Consider the following 27,599-nt stretch of genomic DNA (forward strand, 5'->3'; position numbering starts at 1 on the left):
AAGATATTTACGAACCCAATAAGTTAGCGTCACAACGTTACGCGAGGCGTTGGAGCAAATCTGGATCGTTGGATCTTTGCATCCAACGGTAAAACGCGGTAAAGATCACCGAAAGATCACCATCAGGTTCTTAAGTAATTTTCTCAACAAGACAAGGAAAATATCGACTTTCCACTCCCCACCACGCGCCTTCAAGGAACCTCCACTTTCTGTTGGTTTGCATCGTCATCCGCCCGCTCGATCCTCCACGCCTCCGCTACCGTCTTCGGTGAGCACGGCCTTCCTTCCATAGTCTCCCGCCTCGTGACGGAGCTCTTCGGCCGCGGGTTTGGCGACACCGGCGAGATACGCAGCCTGTAAGTCATGTCGTTGTTCTTCCCATTTTAACCTCCGATTATGGACGGCCGTGATGGATCTTTCTTTAAACTATTAATATTTTACCGTTGTCGTCGAGCCCAGAGTACTTTTCTGGTCTCAGTGAAAAGGGCGAAGAAGAAGTCGCAAGCGTTCGCATCGACCTGCGACCTAAAACGCCACTCCTTATAGAGGGCGACGCGGATACATTGGAGATCCCATCTCCAGCTAAGGGAGAGCTTCCCTCTCTCTCTTCGTTTCGCGTGACCCTTTTCTCATTCGGCGTATTGACTCTCGGTTTCTCTTCGTCCGCCGGGTGATCTTGTCGCTCATCGAACAGATCTGGAGGTACCCTAAACGAATTTTCTTGAATTCTAATTTCTATGGCGTTTTCTTGTTTTTGGATCGAGATATCTTATCTTCGAACTCGATCGATTTATGCGTTCCATTTGTCACGGATGAAGCAGTGAACAGTAGTGTGACGCCTAGGGTTTGATTGAGGGTAACCGTTGGTAGTTTGGACGCTTCCTGAATTGTTTCTTGGGTTTCGTAACGAAATGTTTATTTGATTCACCCAGGTCTTGAGCTGTTAAATACGATGAGCTCCGGAAGGAATAAAGGGATCTTCGATGGGTTGCCAATTCCTGCTGATAAAGCTGTAAGTTAACGGATGATGAGTACGAGTCGTTCTCCTTGTTCGTATGCTTATGTGCGATTATTTTACTTTGCTTATTTGTGGTTTTGTAACGAGAAGGAAACAAGAATGTGATAGTATAAGATAAACTGTTGGTTCTTAAAATTGATGAGATGACTACTATGTTGAATTAGGCTTGTAGCCATTCGCAAAGAAAGCGACAGTCTAGTCTTCCTATTTGATGAAATGATCGATTCCAGTTCTGCTTGTCCATCATCCGTGGTGATGCATGTTGAGAAGCTCTATAACTTTCTTTTCTTACAACTTCTATTTCAACGGACACCACTTCCTGTGTCTCAAATTTGTACTGACCCAACAGAAGTAGCATCAGATTCTAGATGATGCTTCTTTGTTAAAGTTTGTTTTATCATGTTGATTTTGTGTTATACTATGAACATGCATAAGGATCTAATTTGTTACCCTATTCTCATCAAGCTTAACAAACACAACTAACAAAATTGTAGATACACGCCAAGTCTATTTTGTGAATGGTTTGCTGACACAAAACTATGTTATAAATATGATTTTCTGTATTTGTACCATCAGTCTGATTGGTGTGTATTTTGTTGTTTTTCTACACTTTTTTGTGCAGTATCTGAAAGAAGGGCTTTCCAGGATAGATGAAAGTTGGGCAGCTGCCCGTTTTGATTCATTGCCTCATGTTGTCCATATTTTGACATCAAAGGATCGGGAGGGTGAAGTTCAGTTCTTGAAGGAACAAAGTGATCTCGTCGAGGATGTTGTGGATGAAGTTGTGCATGTTTATCATCATGGGTTCAATAAAGCAATTCAAAACTATTCCCAGGTTAGTCATACCTTGGATAAGCTATTATCTGATGTTTACGAGTTGAAGAAACCAATAAATAGTCATGTTTTTTATTGCTTGCAGATCCTGCGGTTGTTTAGTGAATCTGCTGAAAGCATATCTGTTCTTAAGGTTGATATGGCAAATGCAAAGAAACTTTTAGGCTCTCGCAATAAGCAATTGCATCAATTATGGTATCGATCTCTTACTCTGCGCCATGTACTAGCTTTGTTGGATCAAATTGAGAGTGTATCAAAGGTATGTAACTTTGTGTGAAGGCTATACAATAAATTTGTGCCTGAAATCCTGCAGGGTATTTGAAAAAAAAATGTAGTAAGATTCTTTTATAAATTTTCTTCTTTATTTCCAAGAATTTATTTTAAATTAAGAAGTTGAGCTTCAGTGGCTCCTAAATTTTCTAAATCTACCACCTGACCAGACCAGCTGGTTATTATTTATCATCTTCTTCCACTGAGTTATAGGCAAGGTTGTATTGAGTTAGTTAATTAAGGACATGATAGTACCTTCTGTACGTTGTTAAATCTTACTTCTGTGTAATATTTGTCATTGCATGCTATTCCTTTCCTGTTGTAAGCTCTGTTGGTTGGTTCATCTTTCGTGACATGAAGTTGAAGCATTGTAGCCATCTCCAAACTTGTAAATTTACATATACATATACTAAACTTAAGTATGGATGTTTACAGGTTCCTGCTCGTATTGAGAAACTGATCGCAGACAAGCAGTTATACGCTGCAGTCCAGCTGCATGTGCAGTCAATGCTGGTGCTTGAGAGAGAAGGCCTTCAAGTGGTAGGGTACAAACTCCACTTCTTTGTATTGAATTTCAATTGGAGTTTATATATGTTTCTAGCTAGTATGCCCTCCATCTTCCCTCGACTTACCTTTTTTTTTTTTGAAGTAGATTGCCATTGATGTATGTTAACCTAGTTCTACGTCAGGATCTTTCTTCTTGGAAAAACATGACTTGTTATAGTGTTATGTACAATTTGTTTCACATCTGAATTATCTTAATTTTTTCAATTGAAGTTATTTGTCTGCTCAGCGTTGATTGTTTATTCCTGAGTTTTCTTGAAATTCTGAGTGGCACAATTTGTTTCTTGTGATGTAATTTTCATTTCTCTGTATTTTGCTCATTTAATACAATTTATGTGCTGGTATTTTTGTGCAGGTTGGTGCTCTTCAAGATGTTCGATCAGAACTAGCGAAGTTGCGTGGGACACTGTTCTATAAAGTTTTGGAAGAACTGCATAATCATATTTATAATAAGGGCGAATACAAGTAGGTCTTTCTTTTGTATCTTCATATCTTTGATGAAGCTGTCCTAAAATCTTCTATTTAAGATCTCGAAAGCAAGGTTTGCAATACCGAATGATACCGTCTGTACTGGGCGGTATGTACTAGTCCGTTAGCAGACCGGTACACGGACCGCTCGCTACCAAGCGGTAGCATCGATTGAGGCCGTTATCGTCGACGGTGATCGAGGGAGAAGAAAGAGGGAGAAGGTGAAAGAAGAGGCAAAAGGGGAAGAAAGAAATAAGAAAAAAGAAAAGAAAAGGAGAACCTGAGATCAGCGTCACTGTCCTCGTTTGCGGCGACTTCTCATCCGCGCGCGGGGAGAAGAGTCGGGCGTCACGAGGAGAAGAGAGGCAACGCCTTAGCGAAATTTCTTTTTTTTTTTTTCTGCGATGTCGGAATTTTTTTTTTTCTGCGACGTCGCCCGAGAAGAGAGGCGGCATCGCCTCGGCGACGGCGCCCTGCGTGGGAAGAAGAGAGGTATACCGAGCAGTTTACCTTTATATATATATATATATATATATATATATATATATATACACTGAGCGGTATACCGAAATATATCGCTCGGTATATAATACCGTACCGTACTGAGCATTTATCGAAATTCCGCTACGGTACGAAATTTCAATCCTTGTTCGAAAGTAATCAACATGTTTATAAATGATAGTGTTGACAATTCTTTCTGGTAATCTATAAATAGCAGTCTTAATTTAGGAAAGATCAATACCTTGTATCTATACGTGCTATACTACTAATTAGTAATTACCAATGTCCAATATTATCTTTCTTTTTTTGTGTCCAATCTGTCTCTGAAACTTGTTGAATACTGCCTCTACTATGAGTTTAAAGATTTTGTAATTAGTATATCACTATGAAGTGGATTATTCTTTCAGCTCGGCTACCTTAAGCATATCAGAGAGGGAGGATGAAGTACTAACAGCTACTGGACTTGAGTATTCAGTGAACAGTTTGCAGCCTTTATCAAGGAGAACAAGATTAGTAAAAGTTGATAGTTACTTTGGTGGATCAGTATCTGCTGATGGCTCATACAGGCCAGGTTCTATTGATGATGGGTAAGACGCAGATTGTAAATCTTGATATTGGCATATTAACATTTCATACAATATCTTATAAAATGACATGCCAATTTGGTGATTTAAAGATATGAGATATTAGATTGCATAATATCGGTTAGCTAATGCTATGTTGGAATGACCAACCTTTGCGCTAGCAGAGGAGATCATCTTGGAAATTCTTAAAAGTTAAAACCTTATGCTTTCACTATTTCTTTAGTGACTGAGCTGCTACCTTGTGGAATTTAAGAATGAAGCCTCCAGAAGGAACCTAGTGGAATTTGAGCTATCTTAAAAAGTTTATCAAAGTCTGAAGCAAGGACAAAGTCCTTGATTCAAAGAAGTGAAACACTTATACTATTTATCTATGTAAATAATTTTTAACCAAAACCAAATGCACAGATTGAGAGTTTTTTATTCCTATAAACAAGGTTCTTCCATGTTAGACCTCAAAGTTTGTTGCAATGACAAATTCAGGATACCTTTTTATAGTAACCTGTGGAGTTCTTTTGAGTTATGATGATCTTTTATATGCAATCTTTTACAAGTAGAGTGATAATTTATGTATTTGTTGACGTTGCTTTCTCGATATCAAATCACCTTCATATCATGCTATTTGATTTCCAGCATGTTTGATTTTGACCAAATGCAATGCCTCAGGAGATATGATACACATAACCAAACATATCATTTTCACAGTGACAATTTTTTTCAACATGTTTTACCATAAATTCCTGATTTTGACATGCAGGCTTCATAGATAACTACTATAGAAGGAAATTTGCCTGTCTCTTGGCCAGAAGATCCATTTGACTAGAATTCTGCCAGAACATATTCCTAATAGTTGCTCAACTTTTTCCCTTGTCTTTTTCTTCAGCTCATCCTTTGATGGTCATGATGATGATAGTGTAGAGATAGCTGAAAGTGGTGCCTCAGATGGTGCCTTTCCGTCTGCAAGAGTTCATGCTGAAGGACATATCAGAAGCATTTCTCGCCAAACTCCGGCATGGCTTTCAAATGCAATGCCTGATGAATTTCTTGTGAGTCCATATTTCTTGACAAAAACCATAAATAGAACAAAACTGTTGCTTATGTAGTCTTAGTTATAATTTTTTGGTAACTTGAGCTGAAACTTTTAGGCTTCCTTTTTGTTGTAGGAATCCATGAAAAAAACTGATGCCCCACTTTATGTGAAGTATTTACGTACATTAGTGGAGTGCCTATGCATGCTTGGCAAAGTTGCTGCTGCTGGTGCCGTCTTGTGGTATTCTTTCTTTTGAGATTCAATGCTCCCATTTTCTAGCTTTTAAGATGTAATATATTTTTCTTGTTCACATTGGAATTTTGAATTATGCCAGATATGTCTCTCCATATCATACTTCAGAATTTAGGTTTTGCTTGATTGGTTCATTTATTCTCTGAACTTCTTGGTGGAGACTAAGAGCATATATGAAGAAAAGCCTTATGTTGATCTGGATATAATTCAACTATTCTCAGTACAAAAGAACATTAATATTTGATGTTTTCTTGAGGCAAAATGAGTTGGATTACATGCATTCACCTTGGTATGGCTAAAGCTAAAATATCACTGATGAACTAACATATGCTGTGGACAATATTAAGCACAACAAAAACACTTAGAAATGATATTTGACATTTGATATGAAGGAATGCAAAAGCATGATAAAAAAACTCGGAAATGATATTTGACACTTGATATGAAGGAATGCAAAACCGGTCAGGAATGGTTCATTACAGACGATATTTATCAGTTCAACTGGCAGTCGGGATGCAGAGCAAGTCCAACTGGACAGTTCAATTCTGGTACAAAGGTTATGCACCACTCCACTTCTTTCCCCTCCCTTCCACACACCCTCTCTAAAACACTCACTCATTCCTTTCTAGATCTCCCCTAAATCTTTCACAACTCTCATCCAAAATCATTTAAGAACATCTAAGGGAGTGTGATTTACTCAATAAGAAGATTTAAGTCCAAGATCAGATTCGATTTCTCTTCAAACCAACGTAAATAGAAATCTAATCTCTAACCTAATTTAAAACAATTATGAAATTAGGTTAGAGTTTATGCTTTCTCTTTCAACTTTAGCCTAAACTGTTACGGTTGTTGAACAGAAAATCATGGTTTGGAGTTTCAATATTGATTTTGGCTTTAGTTGTTGACTTGTTGTGAAAATTAATTTTGGTAGTTTTGATTGGACATAACAAGAACTCAAGAACAAACAGAAAATCTAAATCAATGAGCAAATACCAGAAAGAAGGAAAGTTATACACCATCTCTCATAGGGAACAATATCAGATGCAATTATGTCACATATTCTTGGATCTTCTGGGAAAGTACTGGACACATGCTTTGGGCACAATTAATTAAAAACAAAGAGATTAATTAAGATATGTAAAAAAATCATAAATCTGCCATAAATAAGGACATGTTATAGTGCTTTGTATTCATTTGATGTAGTTGGTGTGCTAGGGTATTAAAGGGACATCTCAGCCACTGGAGGCCTTCGTGCTACTGTGATGCAGGGAAGGATGAAATATAGCTTATATTTATTGAATGACATGACATATAGTACTAGTCTGTTATTATTACCACATTTTTCCACAAAAACACTCGTGAGATTTGTTTTTCTTTTTTTCAATATAGAGTATAAAATATGTGCAAAGTAGAAAAGAAGGATTATGTTTGTGGGTGACAATGTATTGGCTTGCCCATCTTCATCTCTTTTGTTTCATGCTTGAAGAGATCTTTAAGAAAGTTCTTAAGTTTACCTTTTGGAACAATGTAATGGGTTGGAAAGAGTAAACAACAAACGTTTTTTTTATTTTCCTCAAGTCTTTTGGATCTGCATGATATCTGCATCTGTTTCGGGTTGGATCCAAGGAACTTCAAACTATGGTCAAATCAGCAGTGTTTTCATAATAGATGCTAAATCAATATTGTTTGACAGGGCTGCTTTTGGAATTTACTTAATTAGTTAAACTTGCTATGCATTAATTCTTAGGTACAGTTTTTTTCTCCTCCGTCTTTAGTGCAGTAGATATGTTGATATTCACAAGTTACTGATTATGTTTATGTTCTTTCTATTTATTTAGCTACTATATTTGTTCAAATTTAATGTATAATCTTTCATTTTCTTGTTTTCTTAGATTATCGTATTGGTGCATTGTTTTTCAATTTCTTGCCTGTGATTGTGATTCTTTTTTTTCACTTGTCTATAACCCTGAAAAAGCCAAAGACTGCGGCCTACTATCCATGATATTATCACTTCAAAGATTAAGGTACATGCAGCACGAAAGTCATCAAGGTCAAGCATAGATCCTGTTACCAAGAAAACTCAATCTGATGTAAATGATTCAAAAGGAATTTTCGAAGGATTTCGAGTTCTGAAACAGAAAAATAAGAATAATTCATCTATTTCGGGAGCACAAGTGGTTGTCAGTCCTGTGTCACCAGTTATGACACCCATGGGAGCAGCACAAGCTGCTGTCAGTGAATTTCTCAACTCAATATTGGATTATGTCATTCATATACTTGGTGAGTCACTGTATCTACTAGAGTAATTTTTGTGCTGTTGGAGTGCATTCTAAGAATGCCATCGCTCTTCAAAATGATCAGAAAACCATGTCGTTGTTGGAGAGCTTTTGGAATCAAAATCATCTCAACAAGGTGATAATATGGTCACACCAAAGTCTGCTAGTGGTGATACAGTATGGGGTGCCGATTCTGAATCTTCTCAAACTGGAGGCTTCAGTGTGGGTTTCTCCCTGACAGTTATACAGGTAGAATTTAGATACTGTGTTGTTTTTCCTGTCGTCTTTCTTCATCTTTTGTTGTTTGTGTTTGCCGAATTTGTGATACATTCAAATTTATAGAAGTTGCAAAACAAGTTCATGATTATACCTCTGACTTTTCATTGTTTTTTTTTCTTGAGCAAAGAGTGAATGCCAACAGCTGATATGTGAAATTCTAAGAGCAACTCCAGAAGCTGCAACTGCAGATGCAGCAGTCCAAACAGCTAGGCTGGCAAACAAGGGCCCAGCAAAGGAAAAGAGGCAAGTACAAACACATAAAGTGATAAAACCTTAAGTCCAACAATCATTCATTCTTCTTCTGTTTTGTCCAAGATGCATCTTCTTCTAGTTTCCTAGGCAAATTGTAAAGTTATTTGGGAGACTTAACATAGTATTGCATTTTTTCAGTGATTATAATGACCTTCAATATGATGTTTGTAAATAATCTTTACAAGAAAAAAGAGAAGGAATAGTAGCATTTTTGTTTTCAAAATTCCAGTTAAAAAGTCATGCATGGTTGAACTTTGAGCATTATTCCAGTTATCTACTTTTGGAACCTAGGGTTTCTTGATGGAACAAATTTAAAGTATAGAAAAGTGACACTTAAAGTGCAAGTGAACTAAATGAAGCTAGAGAAGAAATTTGTATCCTGGTATATCAACATTGTTCCGGTCTGAGACGTTATCAAAACCAGTATCGGATCGGTATCCAAAATATTGGTCTTGGATCCCACCCATCTTGGGAATCCACAATTAAAGAGTAAGATATATGCATGATGTATTTACAAGTTGCCCTTGCTCGTACATGTTGGCATTAATTTTCGAGCTGGTAGGTTTTAGTTTATTTCATGTGCAATCTGTTCACTATGTACATTGATCCAAATCTGTTCACTATGTAGGTTTTAGTTTATATGCATGATGTATTTGTTTGTTGATTATCAGTTGTAGCAAGCTGATTCTTGTTGATCTTCCAATACATCACTTTGCTTTCATGTCAAACAGAGATTTGTAAGTCACTCTTAGCTAATGCAGCTGGGTTTTCATGTTTTATAGTACCTCCAAAGTTTTCAACTGATCTTTCTTTAATTTATTTGCTGCACATGTTTTTTTAATTTCTATTCTTACTATGGTATCTTTGACTATGTGGTAATCTGCCATTGGTTCCAGATTTTCTTTTCATGCTCTGAAGCACAAAATTTAGTTTTTTCTTGGTTATAGTTTTCAACATCATCCTATTTGCCAATTCAAATGTGGGCATCTGCATTTTGCTCCTGTATGATGATATGTAAAATATCTCTTGTTTACAGGAATGGATCTGAAGGACTTTCCTTTGCTTTTCGTTTTACAGATGCAGCTGCATCCATACCCAATAGAGGTATACATCTAATGAACTCATGGTTGGAGGACACTTTTTTACTTCATGCTGCTAGCTGTTGGAAATCCTACAAAAGCATGGTTGACCACATTTTAAATTTAATGCTCTTTATTATGAAAAAAATCAACAGTATTTTGGTTTAGGATAATTGATTACATTTATTTGTCACTGTAGTGGATCTCAAAGCTTATTCTTTGTCGTCACTGAAGTTTGTCTTTGCTTTCAACCATGGATTAAATTCTGGTCCAATGTTGGTTTATGAACCTGTCAAACTGGCATGTACCAGTTAATATGCCCCCCTAAACATATTAAATTGTTAAATGATGTCAAGCTTCAGACAGTACTGCTGTGAACAAGTGTACTAGTCTCTGGTCAGAGCAGAATCTACTGCTCTTGTAAGATGAATGTAAGAGATGAGTGATGAGTATATCATACTTATTATTGTACTTTTCCCTTAGTTCATAACTAGTAGACATCACCAGCGTATCTTCTTATTTATAGATAATCTTAGGCATACTTTTAAGCTGGAAGTATATTAGTGCTGGAGTTCCTGTAAATTCTCCAAGCAAATGAACTTCATGCAACACAAGTTTTATGGTTAGCAAGAACTTTATGGGTGCCTCTATCATTGGAATTCTGTTTTCAAGCTTTGCATTTCTGAATTCCATAAATTTCTCATAATTCTAGGATCCAGCCAGGGATGGCAAAGGGGCCCAAGTGCACAACAAGAAGGATATGGAACTTCAGCTGTGCTTCCTGATCAAGGAATTTATCTAGCAGCATCAGTTTATCGTCCAGTTCTTCAGGTTAGCTATGTACATAATTCTTAGCTTTTATGCAAGTGTGCAACATCTTGTCTTTCCTTCTTTTAAGTTTCCTTGCTGCACCCTGATTGTGTGACATCTGCAGTTTACTGATAAAGTTGCATCAATGCTGCCCCAAAAGTATTCACAGCTCGGGTATGCCAAAAGTTTTATCTTGTGCTTCCTATTTTCTTATTATATGCACAAAAACATGCTAAATGAAACATATCAGAGTATTTTGCAGATATTTATATTGCCCTTGTTCATGTCTCTGATCGTCAAAATGATTTTTGTGATTCAGATACGAGGTTTATTTTCATTACTTTTAACCTCATTGGTTCTGTGAAGCAATATTTATTGCTTTTCTAATTTTCATAACTCAATAAAGAAAAAATCTTTCCTGGTTCAGCTTTTCAAGCTTAAAATTTGCCAGTTCAGTTCTCATATATCTATAAAATGCTTTTCTATATTTAAAAATATCTTCTTTTAAAGGCTTAAATGAAATATAAAAAGTTAGTTATTGAGAAGGCTGCATAAACTAAATAAGAACTTGTTTGAAAAGAAACTGCATAAACTAATGTAAGGGTCACAAGCAGATGTTCCTGACTGATGCTTGGGTTCCTAGTGGATCAAGGTGGTTATTATTTGTTTTTCATGTAATTATTGTGCAATTTAACAAACTGATAACTATTTCATGGTATCCAAAACTTCTAGTTCTAGCTATATATTGTTGCTGCAAGGATGCAATTCTCTTTGTGTTTTATTTCCAAGTTTCTACTAAGTCCTTGGAAGCTTCTAAGAAGTAAGAACCATCACTTGCTCCAAAAGGTTGAGGTCTTTGCTTGCAAAACACTAATGCAGATCAAAGTGATTAAGTGAGCAAGTGATGACATTTGACTGACATCTATTCTGTCCTTTGTTGCACAATCTAGTTATTACTAAATAAAACATGGAACCAGATATAGATAGGTTGGGAGAAAAAAATAACTGATAACAATGGAAGTAAATTTACTTTTTTGCTTATTTCATAAATTCATAGTCAAATGTCTATCTTGCTAAATTTTAGATACACACATCAAAGTTTTTCCTAATTGTACCAGGTGTTGGTAGTTAATCAATTATCTAAATGGTCTTCTCTGTCCACCACAGTTGGCTGGATCCATTTTTGGTTTTTGCATCTGCTTATTGTTCTAATATGCTAATGTATCTTATATAGGAATGAAGGCTTGCTAGCATTTGTTGAGAAATTTCTAAAGGATCACTTTTTACCAGCCATGTTTGTAGATTACCGAAAATGTATCCAGCAGGCTATATCAAGTAAGTATTATTATCCGTGTTACATGAGATTTTGTTGATGTACTCGTGTAAAATTTATATTTATAGACTTGATTGGCAATGTGGATTCATTTATATGGGAAAGCCTTACTAGTGCATCATATTCCTATTATGTTGTAATTAGGAAGTAATTTCGGCTTCACTTTGTTGTTACAAATCATATATATGTTGTTCAATAATTTTAAAGTATTTTTTTTATGGGCATGGTTGTGATCCTTACAGAACGAATTTTCCTGGTTTTACTGGCTTACAGTGTCAGGAAATACTTGAAGCTAAAATGCAAACTCTTGGTTGCATCTTGGAGTGCTATGCTTTTTTAATGCATATAGACATTTTAGGAGATTCTACATCGGAACTCGGATGAGACACCTTTGTTGATCTTTTCTCATTCCTGTAAGACCCACAAAAGACACCTTTCTTGATCTTTAGGTTGATCCTTTCTTATTCCTGTATGACCCACATTTAAATGGCGAATGGTGTTACAAGGGTCCGAATCCTTAGGACTGTTCATTTTCTATCTGGGACAGAGGATTGCCGAGTCCCATTGTCATGTTCAAACACAACATTGGGAGGTTTCTCAATTTGTTTAAGAAGTCAATGACTCCCAACAATAATTGGGATTAGGGTAGTTGATTCCTTGCATGGCCCAATATGCATTTAGAGTCCTTTTCCGACTTTGTTCTGCTTAAAAATCCATCAGATAGCATAAGAACAATGAAATTCAAGGACTATTCTGCTAGGCCTTATACCAGATGCTCACTCGCCGATTTTAGTGTATATCATTTATAAAATGTTGATTAGCCTATGTTAGGACTCTAGCTAGGAGAGTCCTAATTGAGAGGGACATTCATGTAAAACCTACCTAAGTCGACCTCTATTAAAGAGGTGAAGAGGCCGGCTAGAGTTAGGATGTTGTTTCTTAAAGAAGAATTATAAGTTATAAAGGAATAGGAGTCTTGAGTAGGAGTCATATTAGGAGTTGATTAGAAGTACGAGTCTTGAGTAGGAGTCATATTAGGAGTTAGGGTTTAGAAGCCCTATAAATAGCCATGTATTCCTCCTCTTTTCAAAAAGCAATAGATGAATCTTTTTTGCAGCCTTTGAAAAGCAACTTGGAGGAAGGAATCCCTATAGAGTTCCAAGGAGGCCAATCCCCTAAAAAGATCAACCCCAAGCTTAGAATCTGCAAGGGTTCTAACAGCCTACCCTAACTAGGAATATTGAAACAACTCAATGAAAGGTATTCTGAGCCTTTTGGGCATCACTTTGGTAAAAATCTCTTTATTTCCAGCAATAAACCCTTTATTGTTTTTGGTTTGCTTTTGTGAGGTTACTTCTCCACCTTGAATTAAACAGGGCACTTTAGTGGCATGAGCCAGCCCAATGGCCCATGGTTATAAAAAGAACAAGAGGAATGTCTGGAGCTTAGTTATAAAATCCTTGTTTTCATTTCAAGTCCAAACTAGTATTGGGCTTATGTTTACTCAAAGTACCACAAGCAGGAATATGCTCAAATGTAAAGTGATGATTGCATTTGCCATGTATGCCAGCTGGTGGCAACCAGTATATATTATGACTGGTACAGTGTCAGTACAATAGCATGCTGCCACCGTACCCATCATGATCTGTAGTTTCTTGTCCCACTCTAATGTTTGCACATGATCACCATGCAATCATGCCTTTGAACTAAGAACCTTATAAAATTACAAATGAGCCATCACGTCTTAGAACTTATGGTGTCTGTTTGAGCACTGGCCTGAGTGAATAATCTTGCACGGTTGCACCTATGACTGGACCAATGGCTGATATAAAGCTGTAAAGCCTTAAGCAGTTAGCACAGAGGTGTTGCAACATGTGTTCGCTTTTAAATGGACAAGAAAAAAGATTGTGTTTTCGAATGATACATATTGCTGGTACCATTTTTTTTGCCGGAACTTGATACGATGAACTTTTAGCATTAATAGTCATGTCTAGCATTAGCAGCATGAGCAGGTGAATATATATGATTTTGGCAGAATAAAGCTTTGCATTTAGTAAGTGTGAAGTCATCAAAATATGACCTTCTATATGTCTTGCCCCAAGGATCCTTAGCAATTTAAATTATGTTTCAGATTTGCCGTTTATTAAGCTTGCAGAGTTTTCCTTTATTCAGAATGTAATATTTAATTTTACTCAAATGAGGTGGAAAAGAAATTGGAAGATCACAAAATCAGAGGGAGGAAACCAGACATGTTATGATGTGATAAATTGTGTGTACGTACTTCTTCTTACAATATCATTAAAAACTTGGAGTCCCTGGTGACATCAGCTATAAGGATTGTCATACTACCTCATTTTTTATGTTCTATTTGCAGGACATATTAAATAATTTTAGCTAACACGAGATTTGAACTTTTGGCAGAAGATTGGTCTTTGAATTTATGACTGAAATCACAAACTCATGCCACAAGAGCTTCTACCTGCTTCATCATTCAAAATATATTATAACTTGAATAATGTGAAAAAGATGGTTGGCAACCTCCTCTGCTACCATTTACCTCATAAATTATCAATGTTGGTACTATTTTACATTTGCTACATAAGATAACACCTTGAAAGCATTCATGTGGAATATTTAATAACACATTTTCCTTATCTAAGTTTACTTGGTCTAACTGAATTTGGTGACTTGAGATACTTTTTAAATACCAATCAGCATAAATGCCTTCCACTAGAGGGGACAACTATAGCACAAACAAGCCATATTCTCAACTATTTGAACTTTTTTGCTGTCATTGGGTTATGTGAAAAAGCAGCATCTTAGCAAGAAACTCCTTATCGTGTGCCAATCAGGTGTTTCGATGATTGGGTGGAAGGATCATCATTTCGGGTTCCAGACCCGTTTCGGTGATTTGATCGGTCCGGTATATAGGTTAGTATCGATGTATCATGGCATTTTGGAGAGGAAGTAAAACAAGGAGAAGAGGAAGGGCCAGCGGAAGAAGAGGAGGAAGAAAGGAAGAAGAGGAAGGAAGAAGAGAAAGTGATAAAGGAGGAAGAAGAAGAAGCGGTGGAGGACAAGAAAGAAGGAAGAGAAGGAAGAAGAGGAGAAGAGGTGGGAGTGTACCTGGGAAGAAGGAACACAACGACAATGGTGTTGAGCGGTGTCATGAAGTAGCGACGGTGTCAATAGCAACAGCAATGGCATTGCGAAGTTGCAGCGGTGTCGTGAAATAGTGGCAGCGACGGTGGCAACAACGTTGAATACAAAAAGAGGGCTTGTGTTCACGAGCCGTAATTCCTATTTTTTTTCTCTTTTAATGTCGAGTTGGATGGGCCCTGCCACTATTTTTGGTCTTTTTATTTTTACTAAATTAGATTGGGCCACTCGAAATGGGGGTGGTCCATGTACTAGCCCACAAGCAGAGTGGCATACATCGCTCATTTTGTACCGTTACGGGCGATACAACAACTTTGATTGGGCAAACCAGTACATACCAGTTGGTACTAGCGTACCTTGTTTCAGTACATCGATATGTGTCAGTTTTCTGAAAAAATGGCTAGAAATTCAAAAAACCTTTTTTAGGATTTTTTTCTAATTTATTGGTATATAAATTATATTTAGATAAGAATAAAGTGTATTTAAGCCATAAATGAATAGAAAATCTGGGTTATAAGAAGACAAAATTGAATTATCTTTTTGATTAGTCACTAATTTAGAGCTTGATTCCCACTTATTGTTGATTAGGAGCTTTAATCATAGTGAGAGTGTGAGGAAGAGTGAGAATGAGATAGTGAGTGAGAGTGACTGAAAGAGAGGGGAGGGAGTGGGATTCAAAGCCCCAAAAGAGACCCCAACAGTCAATTTAACCGTTAGGGTCAGATTTGACCCGTTATGGGTTGGAATCGGTTCAAATTTGACAGTTAATGACTGGTATCAGTAACAATTGAGTTTCATTTGTATCAGCTGATACACCACCCATACTGACTGATACCAGACAAGTTTATTGTGTATTGCTCGAAACAGGCTGGTCCACATACCTGTAAGTTGGCGAACTGGTATGTAGTGCCCATTTTGTACCGGACAATATATCAAACCTTGATCCTTAGTCAATTTAAGAACATTTATGTCTTTATTTAAATTGAATGGAGTCATGGATTCTACAAAATTGTTCAGCTTGATTCAAATACTTGTGAAGTAGTTAATGATATATATACCATGTTCTCAAATACTTGTCACACAATACAACTAATGGCTCAGTGGACTTTGAGGTGAATGTGTTCTATCTCTACAGGCACTAATTGGGTACCCATACGATTATTTGTTGATAATCATAGAATGGCAGCCAAGAGAAATATATGAATTCACCTAAATACAACTGTACCTATTTAACTAGAATATAATCTCTTAATTTTAATATCGTGCTTTCACACGAAAAAAATGTTAATATTATCATTTCACTCATGAAAAGTGATTCAGCTTTTCTCTGACTATCTGACTTGATTAGAGTCTAATGCTTATTATTTTCTTTGCTGGTTATCTTTGATTGTTGCTTTATTTCTGTATATATATTTTTGTGTCATTTGTTTCTAATACAATGTTATTCCTTCTCAGGTCCAGCAGCATTTAGGCCACGTGCAAATGGTTCAGTCTATCGGCCACTGGTTGAGATGGGACGCCCTGTGCTGCAAGGCCTCTTAGCTACCAATTGTTTGGCAAAAGAGGTAACTTCATCAATATCTCTTGGATGTTCCATTTAGATAAGTTTTTATTATGCTGACTAGTGGTTGTTTATATTTTAGGTGCTCGGTTGGGCACATTTAATGCCAAAATACGCAATTGAACTTGTTGAGTTTGTGCAAACATTCCTGGAACGTGCATATGAAAGATGTAGAGCGTCATACACAGAGGTAAACGATCTATTTATTATAAAGAACTTAGTTCAACTATTACTCAGCATCCATTTGTTTTATGTGAAGCATCTAAGAGGATGATTAAACAAGGGTTAATTGGATGAACACCCTAAACTTCTGTTCATTTCGAAGTCAACCCTGCAGTTTTGCATTATCTTTTTTGTCTTCCATTAATAAAGTATGATGGAGATGCTTATGTGGTTGATGTGTCATACTTGTGTCTGGAGTCAATTGTTACTCTTCAGTAAATATGACTGTGATTTATATAATAGGTTCTAATGCCATGAAATTCATGTGTTACCTAGATAGCATCGACGTGGATGCTACATGATGACATGAGATCAATGTGGCATTTGTTGGATCCATGAGAGATCAAAATTCAAGTCTTCTCATGCAATCACATATCTTCCACTTTGATGCCACATCATTGTGAGCCCATTAATGCTTTTGTCTGTATGCTTGCTGCATGCATATATGAGCACTTATTTCAAAAATCATAAGTTTTTATTAGTAATTGCTAAATTGGGATACATATGCCATGGAAAAGGAAAATTTGAGATTTTAGACAACTAAGTATAAAAAGGAACAAATTGGAACTACCGTGGGTGACTTTTCAGATGGGTCAAAGTTAGAGGATTTTTATTTCTCTACCTATTTAACATATAAAGAATAAAGAACTAGGTCTAATATTTTGTAATATTTTTCTTAGGCAAATATTGTCAAAGTCCATTTGTATTATGCTAAAGGTTTCTACAAGGACTGTTACGTGAGCTGGCTTTAACATGGTTTTGCTTCTTTAGCTGTTAAATTTAATCATATCTCTTACGCCAAATCTTCACCTTTCCCTTCTTGGTGTAGCACTATCTTAGAATTTTTTATATCAAGAAGAGTGTAGACTAGGTCAGACAACCTTAGGTAGTCAATGGTCTCTGATATATCCATGCTAAATTCTATAGTTTTGCTTAATGCATATTTAGTTAAAGAGATTGATTATTATATCTGACTTCCGGTTTATTGGGCGAGTCACCTAAACATCCTTATTTTTTGTTTCTGATTTGTGATTATGCATATGTAGCTAGTAAGATCACACAACATTATGAATATCTCTTTTAGGGGCCAACTTTCCATAGTTTTACCAGAACTTATGCACTACTTTGCAGCATAGTGTGGTCTGGCTGGGATGATCAACATTGAGACATTTTGGCTGAAAAGGTTAAGTTCTCCACCTAAGATGCTGAAACCCAACTATATTTCTTCATACCTTCACAGTCTCCTGCCGAAAAAACTGATTAGCTAACTGAACTTCCCCCATACTGTTGTACTCTTTTTCTTCCTAACTAATTTATGGTTCTATTATCTTAAAATTCTGTTCTTAATATCATTGTTATCTAAATTAAACAAGCAATTACTGCTGAAGCTTCAAGAATTGCATGTCTGTGTGAACTCTTTTACCATAGAAATCAGTTTCTTTGTCTTGAAGCTCATTCTTTAGATGTAAACATGTTTGCAAACAGTATTTTCTTGTATTGATGCCACCAACTGAATTGTGATACTCTTAGTCATGGGATATGAATTGTGATGCAGATAGTTGTCATTACTCTCAAGGAGCACATTCTAAATAGAAGCCATTAGTTTAGAATAGCCTATGTAATTTTGGGTTCGAGTCATGATTTTATGTTGCCAGAAACCTATGTGATTTTGGGTTTCAGTGATGATTTTCTTTTGCCAGAATATCTATAACAAGGTTTTCAATTTCAGATATGGACCCATGCCAACACATGGCCGAACTGGTAGGGGTCCAGTAGAGAAGAAGAGGAGGTAGAGGAGTTGGCGGTGACATGGAGGAGGAGGAGGTGATGATAGCATAGGAGGATGAGGAGAAGAGGAATACTGTAGGCGGCATGTGGGCTGCAGCAGGCATCAGTGTGCAATGGGTGTCAGATTATGGGAAGTGTGGGGGGAGGGATAGTGAGTGGCACAGGGGAGTGGACTGGGTTTTAGCTTTAGGGTTAAGAATGAAAAAAGTGAGCTCGTTGCATGATTGAAGCCCATTATCGGGCATGGACAGGCATAAGCCCTCTATTGAGTACAGACCATCTGAAATTAGGTAGTCTGTGTGCTGGTTTACATCCAGATGATAATTGCCGATAGGCACATATTATTCCTGGCAAAATTGCATTCCTTGATCTATAGCTATTTTCGTGTGTCATACTCAGACTTACTGTACATTCCAGAGACTCTGGCAGCAAAGGAATAGGGCACCTTTTATGGTGGCACCATATTGTGGGATTATGATGCTGTCACTTGAGGACAGAACAGATTCTGCGAGCTTTTAACAAATTCTTCATGTCCTTAAGATGACGGAAACTCTTGATGTTTGGGTGGATTGTGTAAAAATCACACCTCATTAGTGAGATACATGGCACTAAAAATATGTAGTATGAAATCTGGACTGAAAATCTGGGAATTTAGAAGAAACTTTGGATCTAGGCCCACAAATAGCAAATGATGGATTACATTGATTTTAGCTTGATGTTTGTGGTAAAATTCAGAACAATTCAGCGCATAGGTCCAGAAGAGGACAATAATCAAAGGCAAAACTAGGATTTTCGAGAAGGGGGCAATATACTAGTGGAATTACTACATGGAACTTGAAACTTTCTAATGCACGTACATAACAAAGATATCATTGTAAAGTCAATGTGTAAAACATTTAATCATTAATTCAAATTGCAAATTAGAATTATGTGTAGTTATCTTGCCCTAATTTTGATGGGTTCTTAAAAGCACAAGTCAAGTTGAAATTACCTCTATTAGCATTAGATAATTATTTGCAGTGCTTGACCTCTTGTACTTGTTTCATAAAGCTTTTACTTTGATGCTATATCTTTGGTGTAGTCTTGCTTGTTCTATCTTTAACCTCAAGTTGAACTTATGATGGTATTTTCTTACTGGAAACCTCTCAGGCTGTTCTAGAAAAGCTAAGTTATATGCTCATTGGAAGAAGTGATGTAGAAGGCTTGATGCGACTTCACCCATCCAATGTTTTACTACAAAAATCTCATGATGAGTTCTCACTTGAAAACAATGTTTCAGATGCTGAAACTGTTGAAGTAGAGATTGAGATGAGTGACCTACTATTGGGTCTGCGTCCAATTAAGCAGGTATTCTAGTATGTCATATAATGTACTAATATTTGGGAAATTCATGGGTTTATTCATAAACATATGTGCATAACAATACAGGCATGCAAACACCCAGGTCTTGTTTGATTTATTTTTTAGCCCCCTGATTGTCATTTATATTTATACAAAAACAGATAAAACAGTATTCTTCAATTACAGTTGATGTTGATATTGTCACAAGTATTGGGAGGCCAATAGTTTGATTACCATGTAATAGCAATATCATTAGATGCTCAAAGCTTGATGTCATTTCGAAGTGTCTTATGCTATTCTTTAGCTTTATCTGGATTACAAGACCATGATGAACTTAATATAGTTGAGTTCCTCTACAAATAAAGTTTTGTTATCCCATTATTGTGTTACTTCACACTACCTGATGCGTTTGTCAATGCACTAGTAGATGCATACATATACTTTAAAGTTTAACAGACTGCGCATCCTTTAAATTTATCTTGTTCCTGCTTTTTCTGTGTTGGGAACAGAAAACACAGGGATTAAAAAGATACTGGATCATGATCATCTGTGGGAGTTTCAGATTTACTGATGTTGGTGGAAGATTTCATTTTAATTTCATGCTTCTCCCTATTCCATGCATATGCAAGTGTACATATCTTTTCTTCCCTTCCCTCTCCAATGCCCACTAGCAATTGCAAGCATATTGAGCCAACCACTTCTTTTTTTTCTTGCTCCCGTGACAGGGACCTATAATGCTCCCAGTGAATCCATCTGTACAAAATTTCACTTGTGGTTGCTCATCAAATGACGAGCAAGGGAACATGGAGATTGTTTAGTTGGAAGGTGGGCAGAGTTCATAGTTGAATTGACATAGTGGCATAGTCTAAGAGTAATGAGATGTATATTGGTGGATTCCTATTCAGATTAACGGAATCACTTGTGAAACTTTTTAGCATTATTTGGTCCACTAAAATAGCTTTTCCGTCAGAGGTTGATTCATCGTAAGTAGAAAGTTAAGTTGTATATAACATGGTTGGTGGAGAAGAGGTACTGGTCGGCAGTAGAAATGGGTGGATGGAGAGGAGAGGAGGTAGGGGGCATGTGGTATCCTTCTTAGTTGATTGAGACTACTATGAAATTGTTATTTCCCTGGTAAACTGCTACTGGAAGAATCAAGTGAGGTTATTTCACGTTTGCTTTATTTTCTCTTTCTTTTGGATTTTTAGTTGATTCCAAATCCAACTTAACTAGAGACACAGTCAAGTGTGACATATATTGAACTTATTGCAGGAAAACTTAATTCATGATGATCATAAACTCATTTTGCTGGCATCACTTAGTGATTCATTGGAATATTTGGCAGATTCTGTTGAAAGGTAAAAAGCATCTCAAAATTTGTGTCATATGCAATAATGTATTCACATGAAGTATTTGGTCAAAGAAACCTGTAAATTTGTTGCATTACACCATTTTGTGCAAATATGGACTCTCTTTATGTTAAAAAATATATGAAATCTTTACTGAATTTCTTAATTTTGTATGGTTCAAAGTTCAAACATTATTTGCCGATAGTACAGCATGTTGAGTTCCTGAATTGACCCAATGACAGTACAGATGACACAATGACAGTAGCATCCCTGTTTTTTTTCTTTCCATTTTCATACTGGTAGCAAATTTGTGGACCAATTCATATATGACTGCAATATCATAAGACAAGAACTGGAATTTTATAAAAAGATACTGGTGAATCTGATATCAGTTAGGCATGCGTTCTTTAATCCAAATTTGTATACCTATTTGTTACCTTTCATTATGAATTTAAGTTTCAATTTTTCTTTACCAATTTATGAAATGAATATTTTTCTTGCACTTTTTCTAACTGCTTTTATCCTTTTTCCTGTGTATACAAGTCACCTTTTTGTACTATGATTTGCATAAGTTGGTGATATGGTTTCATATTTCGGAAGAATCTTTGTACTGACAAGGGAACAACACAAAAAACTGGTAACAAGGGACCAGTTCCATGCATACATTGTGTTAGGTTAAATCTTGGTTTTTGAGAAAATTAGTTATTTTTGGATGAAAAAGGACCCCCTTTGGTTCAGCTTTTAATTTAAATCTGTTGCAAATTTTCTCAGTATGGTTTGGAATTGCCTTTAGCATGGTATGATTTTACATTGTGTCACACTTCCCATCTGATGGGAGAGATGTCAAAGGAGAAGCTCAAGGAAATCGGAAATTGATGCCAACATAGAGATTACATTGCTAGAATACAAGTTTCTCTTGAAAGTTATGGTCATTTTGGTCCTGCAATGTTACTAGGTGTCACCTTAAGCAACGGTTCAACATGGTTGTCATGCTAGCATGTAATTACAATGGTGCACCATCACAGGTGGTGCTCATAAAATTTCAAACTGCCTTGTAGCAGTGTAAAGTTTGGAATGGCATAAGGAATCATTCATAAGACTCTTATTCTAAAAAGTAAATAAGTTTGCATATGCATCTCCATTCTGACCAGGTAGTCATGACTGATTGGACATTTGACCAAATCGAGTGTAATTTATGATTCTTTTTTAATTCTCCAGTACTTGGAGAACTATTGTATATCTTATTGATGGATTGTTCCAGCTTTGATTTTATCTCAATTAGTTTAGGTATTCCAAGTCAAGTAGTCTAACGTAGGAAAAGGAGCTAGCTAAATCCACATATATAGACTTGAGTAGTCTCGTGTGTGTGCGCAATATATATATATATATATATATATATATATATATATATATATATATATATATATATATATATAAACTCAACTCCTATGGACCACCCTTGTATCTTCTTCCCCTAACCCTTGACTGTTATCTGATTCATTCCATTATTACCAATAACCCACCTCATTTTACTGCAAGACACCTCACCACCCTTGCCTCCAGCCAATTTCCCATGCAGATCGACATTGCTCCTGCACTATCGTGACCCACTAAGTGTTGCATCATTTCTTCATTCTCGGTAACGACTTTTCCAATGCCTTAGTGATACAAATGTGGGAGGTCTATTTCTTGTGAAACACTTTTTGTTGATTCCTTTTCTGCTCAATTTAACTTTTGGTGATCAAAATTCTGCTTCATTTTGTTCTTTCTTGATGTTCCATTGGATTTAGGTTTTGAATTCATAGAATTACTGAAAAAAATGGTGGTTTTCTTTTTCCTTTTTCTGTTTGCTGTCTCTTCTTTCTCTTTCTCCATTTGGTGTTTATCCATTCCTCTTTGTTTTCTTCTTTCCTTATAGTTAACTAGGGCAACCAAACCGGTCAACTGAACCTTAAATGCCCTGCTATTAGCTCTTTTTCTTTTATGCTTTATTTTACTTATCTAAAATTCTTGATAGTTACATATCAGAGTAGAGCACTCAATGGCTGCAAAAGATTCATGTTCTACTTCCCGGATTTGCCACATTGCTATTTGCTTGTAATTGTTTTTTCTCTTTCAGGCCTAAGTTGGTTGATTTCTTATTCCAATTAGTAGGGCTCCAAGAATAGCTATTATAACCTACAATGAGATCATTGCCAAATATGAGGCTGAAACAAATTTGGAAATTGATTGCTTCATACAACATTGGAGAATTTGATCAATTTTAAAGAATTCTCCTGATGACTAATTTTCATGCTTTCTTTCTTTTGTGAAAATTATTCAGACTTGGAGAGATCTTTGGAAGACCACCAGCTGGCACAGAGGATAAAATTATGAACAATCAATCTCATCGCCATGCACGGAGTACAAGTAAAATTCCTAAAAGTTTTGCATCTATAGCTGATGAAAATAGAAGGCTGGCAACTGACTGCCTCAGAGTTCTACGATTGGAAATGCAGTTGGAAACAATTTTTCATTTGCAGGTCTGTTTTGTTATAACTGAAGTTTCTTATTTGTTTTTTTTTATATACATATCAACTATCAAAATGGAGAAGATGAGAACAAAAGTCTTCTTGCAGGAAATGACCAATAGGGAATACTTAGAAGATCAAGATGCTGAAGAACCAGATGATTTTATTATTTCACTTACAACACAGGTCTGCTTCTTACTTTTTGTAGTGTACCTAAAATGGTAATTTTCATTTGTACATTCCATGCTTTCCATAAGGACAGAATGATTTTATAGTGGATAAGTTATCATGTGCTTCTTATAGGAGGCTGACACATTAGGGGTACCACAATTAGACCATATTTTATAATATACTCCCAAGTAGGGTTTCCAATTTCGATGTGTACTGCCCCGGGCGGTATGTATCGGTCCAAGAGGGATACTGGTACGCGGACCACCTTATACCAGACGATACCAATGTTTTAACTAGGCGGCAATGGTCGAAATCTGATCGTTACCTAGGCGTACCGGTCGATATGCCTCAGATTTCGACCGTTACCGAGGTGTACTGGTTGGTACGCCCCGGATTTTGACCGTTATCGGTATTTTTGGACCATTACCTCCAGATATTTTGAGGTTTTTCAGTTCTTTTTGGGCACAATGTTGGTACACCTCGTTACGTACCATACTGAGCAGGGTTCGGTACATCAGTATGGACTGAAATTGAGAATCTTGCTCCCAAATATTTAATTGCTTTAGTTTCCAAGTTGGCGGTTGCTTTATCAGCTATCATGGAGGAAAATTATTTTTAGTTACGGTTGCAGCTTACGGAGGAAGTACAGTGGCATCTTTTCTTGTTTCTTGTTTAGTTGCATTTCAACATAAACAGCTCATAATTATTTATTTGAGGTTGTGGTAGTTTATTGTAGACTTGCACATAGATGTTTCAGCCTGCCTATGTCTTGATAATTAGTAAAAATTTTCAATCTAAAAAAACAAATGATTGGAGGACAAACATTTTTTCCTACCTTGTTTTTTGCAACTTTTATTAGAGGTGAAATATGTGGTTTGATTTTTCTCCAATGCATTTGTACTTTTTTCTTTTTCTTTTTTGGAGAACAATGGAGGGGTTCAACCTCACCCATTAGGTAAAATACTTGGGCATCACCTCACCAAGGATATGAACAAACCCCTCTTTGGCTCTTTAAGCTGGAGGGAAACCAACCACCAAGTTGAGTCCTAGTAAACATTTTTTTCTTTGTTGATTCAAATCCTTTTTTGGCTGCCATGTTACTGTAGCTCTCTCATCTCTGTTGAGAGGTTAATACTGATGTCCTTTTCCTGCATTAGAGCAATGATTGTCTGTCATTAAGTAAGTTCTGTGAATCAATCACACTATTTTATAATTATTCACACTTCTTTATAATTATTATATCTATTTCCATTTTTGCCTTTCCTACTAAGTTTTACTGATGAAACCCTCCATATGCAAACTGTATTACGGTATTACCTCAATATACCCAAAGGGCTTTCTACTTCCAGGCAATTGAAGTCTTATCTGTTGTTTTGTGTTTCACAGTTGACATGTACCTTTATGTTGCCTAATTTGCAGCCTTGGAGATACTTTGGATCTCTTTTTAACTTTAAAACATAAGGCCCTTATTTTGGGTGCTAGCTTCGGCGTTTTGTATAAATAAAAACATAAACTGGATGCCAGTCTTATTGGTAGTTTATCTGCACTCAGATTGCACGTCGGGATGAGGAAATGGCACCATTTGTTGCAGATATAAAGAGAAATTATATATTTGGTGGAATATCTAGTATTGCAGCCAATGCTTCAATAAAGGTTTGAATACAAATGTTCACTCCACATATTCTTGTACCTTTTAATTTGTTACAGTTTTGGGTTGTTACAGTTTTACCGATCTAGTTGGGTTATCTTAACAGGCCTTGGCTGAGATAAAATCCATTAACCTACTGGGGGTCCAACAGATATGCAGGAACTCCATTGCACTGGAACAGGTTGGTTTGGTGGAGAAAATTTTTTATGTGTTGATGCTAGTGTCTATTGGCATGCATTAAGTCCATGGAAATCATGCAAACCTATCCATCGTAGGACACATAGTCGATGTTGTCAGCCAATTTAACCAATTTAAAATTGGCATCAAAAGTATGGTTGAAGTTATTTATATTTATGTTACTTATTGATAACTATTCTGCCATGAGTTCCATAACAGATCTTACCTATAAATCCATCCTACATTGCCCCTGCTTTTCTTTGTTGTTGCATTATACAAAGCAGATAATCCTTATAAAGAACTGAAACATGAACTTCATACCAGTCAGAAAATATGGTAAAATGAGTTCTTATATATTTCTGCTTTTGCAGGCTTTGGCAGCTATACCATCAATAGATAGTGAGGCAGTCCAGCAGAGATTAGATCGTGTTCGGACATACTATGAGCTCCTAAATTTGCCTTTTGAGGCAGTCTATCAAACCCTTAACTAGTTTGTTTCCTTATACATTCTGCACATCAGATTCTTTACATGATTTTCTTCCTATTTCCAGGCCTTGCTGGCATTCATTCAAGAACATGAGTACCTCTTTACAAGGACAGAGTAAGCTAGATTTTAGAGGAACAAACCTGATGTAGATAATGAAACCTGGAGTGAGTCATATTACTTTCTTGTTTCACAGGTATTCAAGCCTTTTGAAGGTCAATGTCCCTGGTAGGGAGATTCCAGTTGATGCAGAGAAGCGGATATCAGAGGTCTTGGGCAACTAGATTTCCAGATGAAACTGAAGGGTGGATTTCTGATATTTGGTCTGGATGACCTCAGATGTGATGCAGATTCCTGTTTTGCTTCTATCACCATGACCATCCACCAGCCATGGTGAGCTCATGCAGATTTTTGGAACACTGAATTTATTGCTTTATCTCAATAGGCTGCCATATTGCAGAGGTCGGTCTATATTTACACTATCAATTTTAAATATCTTTTAACAGTTTCATCTATGATTGTATTTTTCTTATTTTTCTTTTCTTTTGTAAAGTTTTTTACATTTGTCTGCTCTTCTGCTGTCAGTTTTTTTCTGGCTGGCTACTCCTGTTTGGCAACCAGATTGATAAGATTGTAGAGCCATGAGCCAAACTTGGCATCCAATTCTGCATGATTAAAGATAGAGTCAACTAGGATTTTACTTTTACGTTCTTTATTGCATATTTTTAAACAATGTTCATGATGATGTGATTTTCTTTAGATATCACCTTTAGTCAAATGCTAGTAGTTTATTTGAAGTTAAATTTAAATAGTACTATTGCTTAAAGCCGTAGTCATTGGGCTCGGGTCTTCTTGTAATGACGTGCCTGTGATTATGATCTTTTTTTCAATGTGCATTCTTAATTAGGAGATTTTTTTTTCTTTTTCTTTAGCTTGGGTAAAGCACCATCTAGAGTTAGCTGAATTAATGATGATTCCACCAATGTCATCATTCATGGTAAGATCCTGCATGGCCTGGAGTTGGTTGTGGTAGGAGGATGTGAGGACGGAAACTGGAATGGGCCAAGTGGTCTTCTTATTCCAGTTGTCGTTGTCACTGCAACCTAACCTCACCGCTTGACGGTGATGATATCACAACACATTGGACCAAACAAAAAATATGACTTCCCAAACCACACAGACAAGCGGTGGAGTCGTCTGTTAGACCCACTGAGCGAGACACATACGCGTCAAGCAGTATGTGATGCGTCTTCATTTGCCAACCCGAAGCTGCTAACGAGTTATTTCTGTCCTTTGCCTCATAAATTCTACCCATCCCTCGTTAATATGTCTTAGTGCTATGTTTGACGAGTCGTGTTAGTATTAATGGTCTTTGTTGTGGCAACCGGCAACCACCTTTTCTTGTGCAGTTATGTAATCTAGCATAGGAAGTAATTCTTAGCTGTTTTCTTCTTTATTCTAACTGCCATTATTTTAGTGACCCATGACTGGTACTTAAAATGACAAAGCTTTGTCATTGATTAGGTTAGACAATTAGGGCAAGATTTATATATGTTGATCCTCTTTAAACCTTATATCAATTCCCTAATTCCAGATTATATCCTTGTGGGAGGGAAAATGCTATTTGAGGCTCTTCATGGAA

General features: G+C 36.5%; 1 protein-coding gene across 1 annotated transcript; it reads left to right on the forward strand.

Annotated features, from left to right (window-relative positions):
- The first annotated feature begins 221 nt into the window (after positions 1 to 221).
- LOC135633738 (exocyst complex component SEC8-like) lies at positions 222 to 26,663 on the forward strand. Its single transcript, XM_065143598.1, has 28 exons — positions 222 to 356; positions 460 to 702; positions 933 to 1,012; positions 1,641 to 1,853; positions 1,938 to 2,111; positions 2,558 to 2,662; positions 3,042 to 3,151; positions 4,063 to 4,242; positions 5,120 to 5,282; positions 5,400 to 5,506; positions 7,494 to 7,798; positions 7,880 to 8,043; positions 8,201 to 8,316; positions 9,362 to 9,429; positions 10,117 to 10,235; positions 10,339 to 10,388; positions 11,449 to 11,549; positions 16,162 to 16,271; positions 16,350 to 16,457; positions 19,427 to 19,624; positions 20,891 to 20,976; positions 23,291 to 23,489; positions 23,586 to 23,663; positions 25,200 to 25,301; positions 25,403 to 25,477; positions 25,845 to 25,940; positions 26,025 to 26,074; positions 26,154 to 26,663. Exons 3-28 carry the CDS (start codon positions 953 to 955, stop codon positions 26,239 to 26,241), a joined length of 3,225 nt encoding a protein of 1,074 aa, XP_064999670.1. The 5' UTR covers positions 222 to 356; positions 460 to 702; positions 933 to 952; the 3' UTR covers positions 26,242 to 26,663.
- Positions 26,664 to 27,599: the final 936 nt, after the last annotated feature.

The sequence above is a fragment of the Musa acuminata genome, chromosome BXJ3-3 (assembly GCF_036884655.1).
Source record: "Musa acuminata AAA Group cultivar baxijiao chromosome BXJ3-3, Cavendish_Baxijiao_AAA, whole genome shotgun sequence".
Classification (NCBI taxonomy): Eukaryota; Viridiplantae; Streptophyta; class Magnoliopsida; order Zingiberales; family Musaceae; genus Musa; species Musa acuminata.

Excerpts from the sequence above, each read along its gene's own strand:
- LOC135633738 (XM_065143598.1), top strand. The coding sequence starts at position 953 with ATGAGCTCCGGAAGGAATAAAGGGATCTTCGATGGGTTGCCAATTCCT. Across the intron at positions 8,317-9,361 it reads GGCCCAGCAAAGGAAAAGAG|GAATGGATCTGAAGGACTTT; the intron begins GCAAGTACAAAC and ends TCTTGTTTACAG. Across the intron at positions 10,389-11,448 it reads CAAAAGTATTCACAGCTCGG|GAATGAAGGCTTGCTAGCAT; the intron begins GTATGCCAAAAG and ends TATCTTATATAG.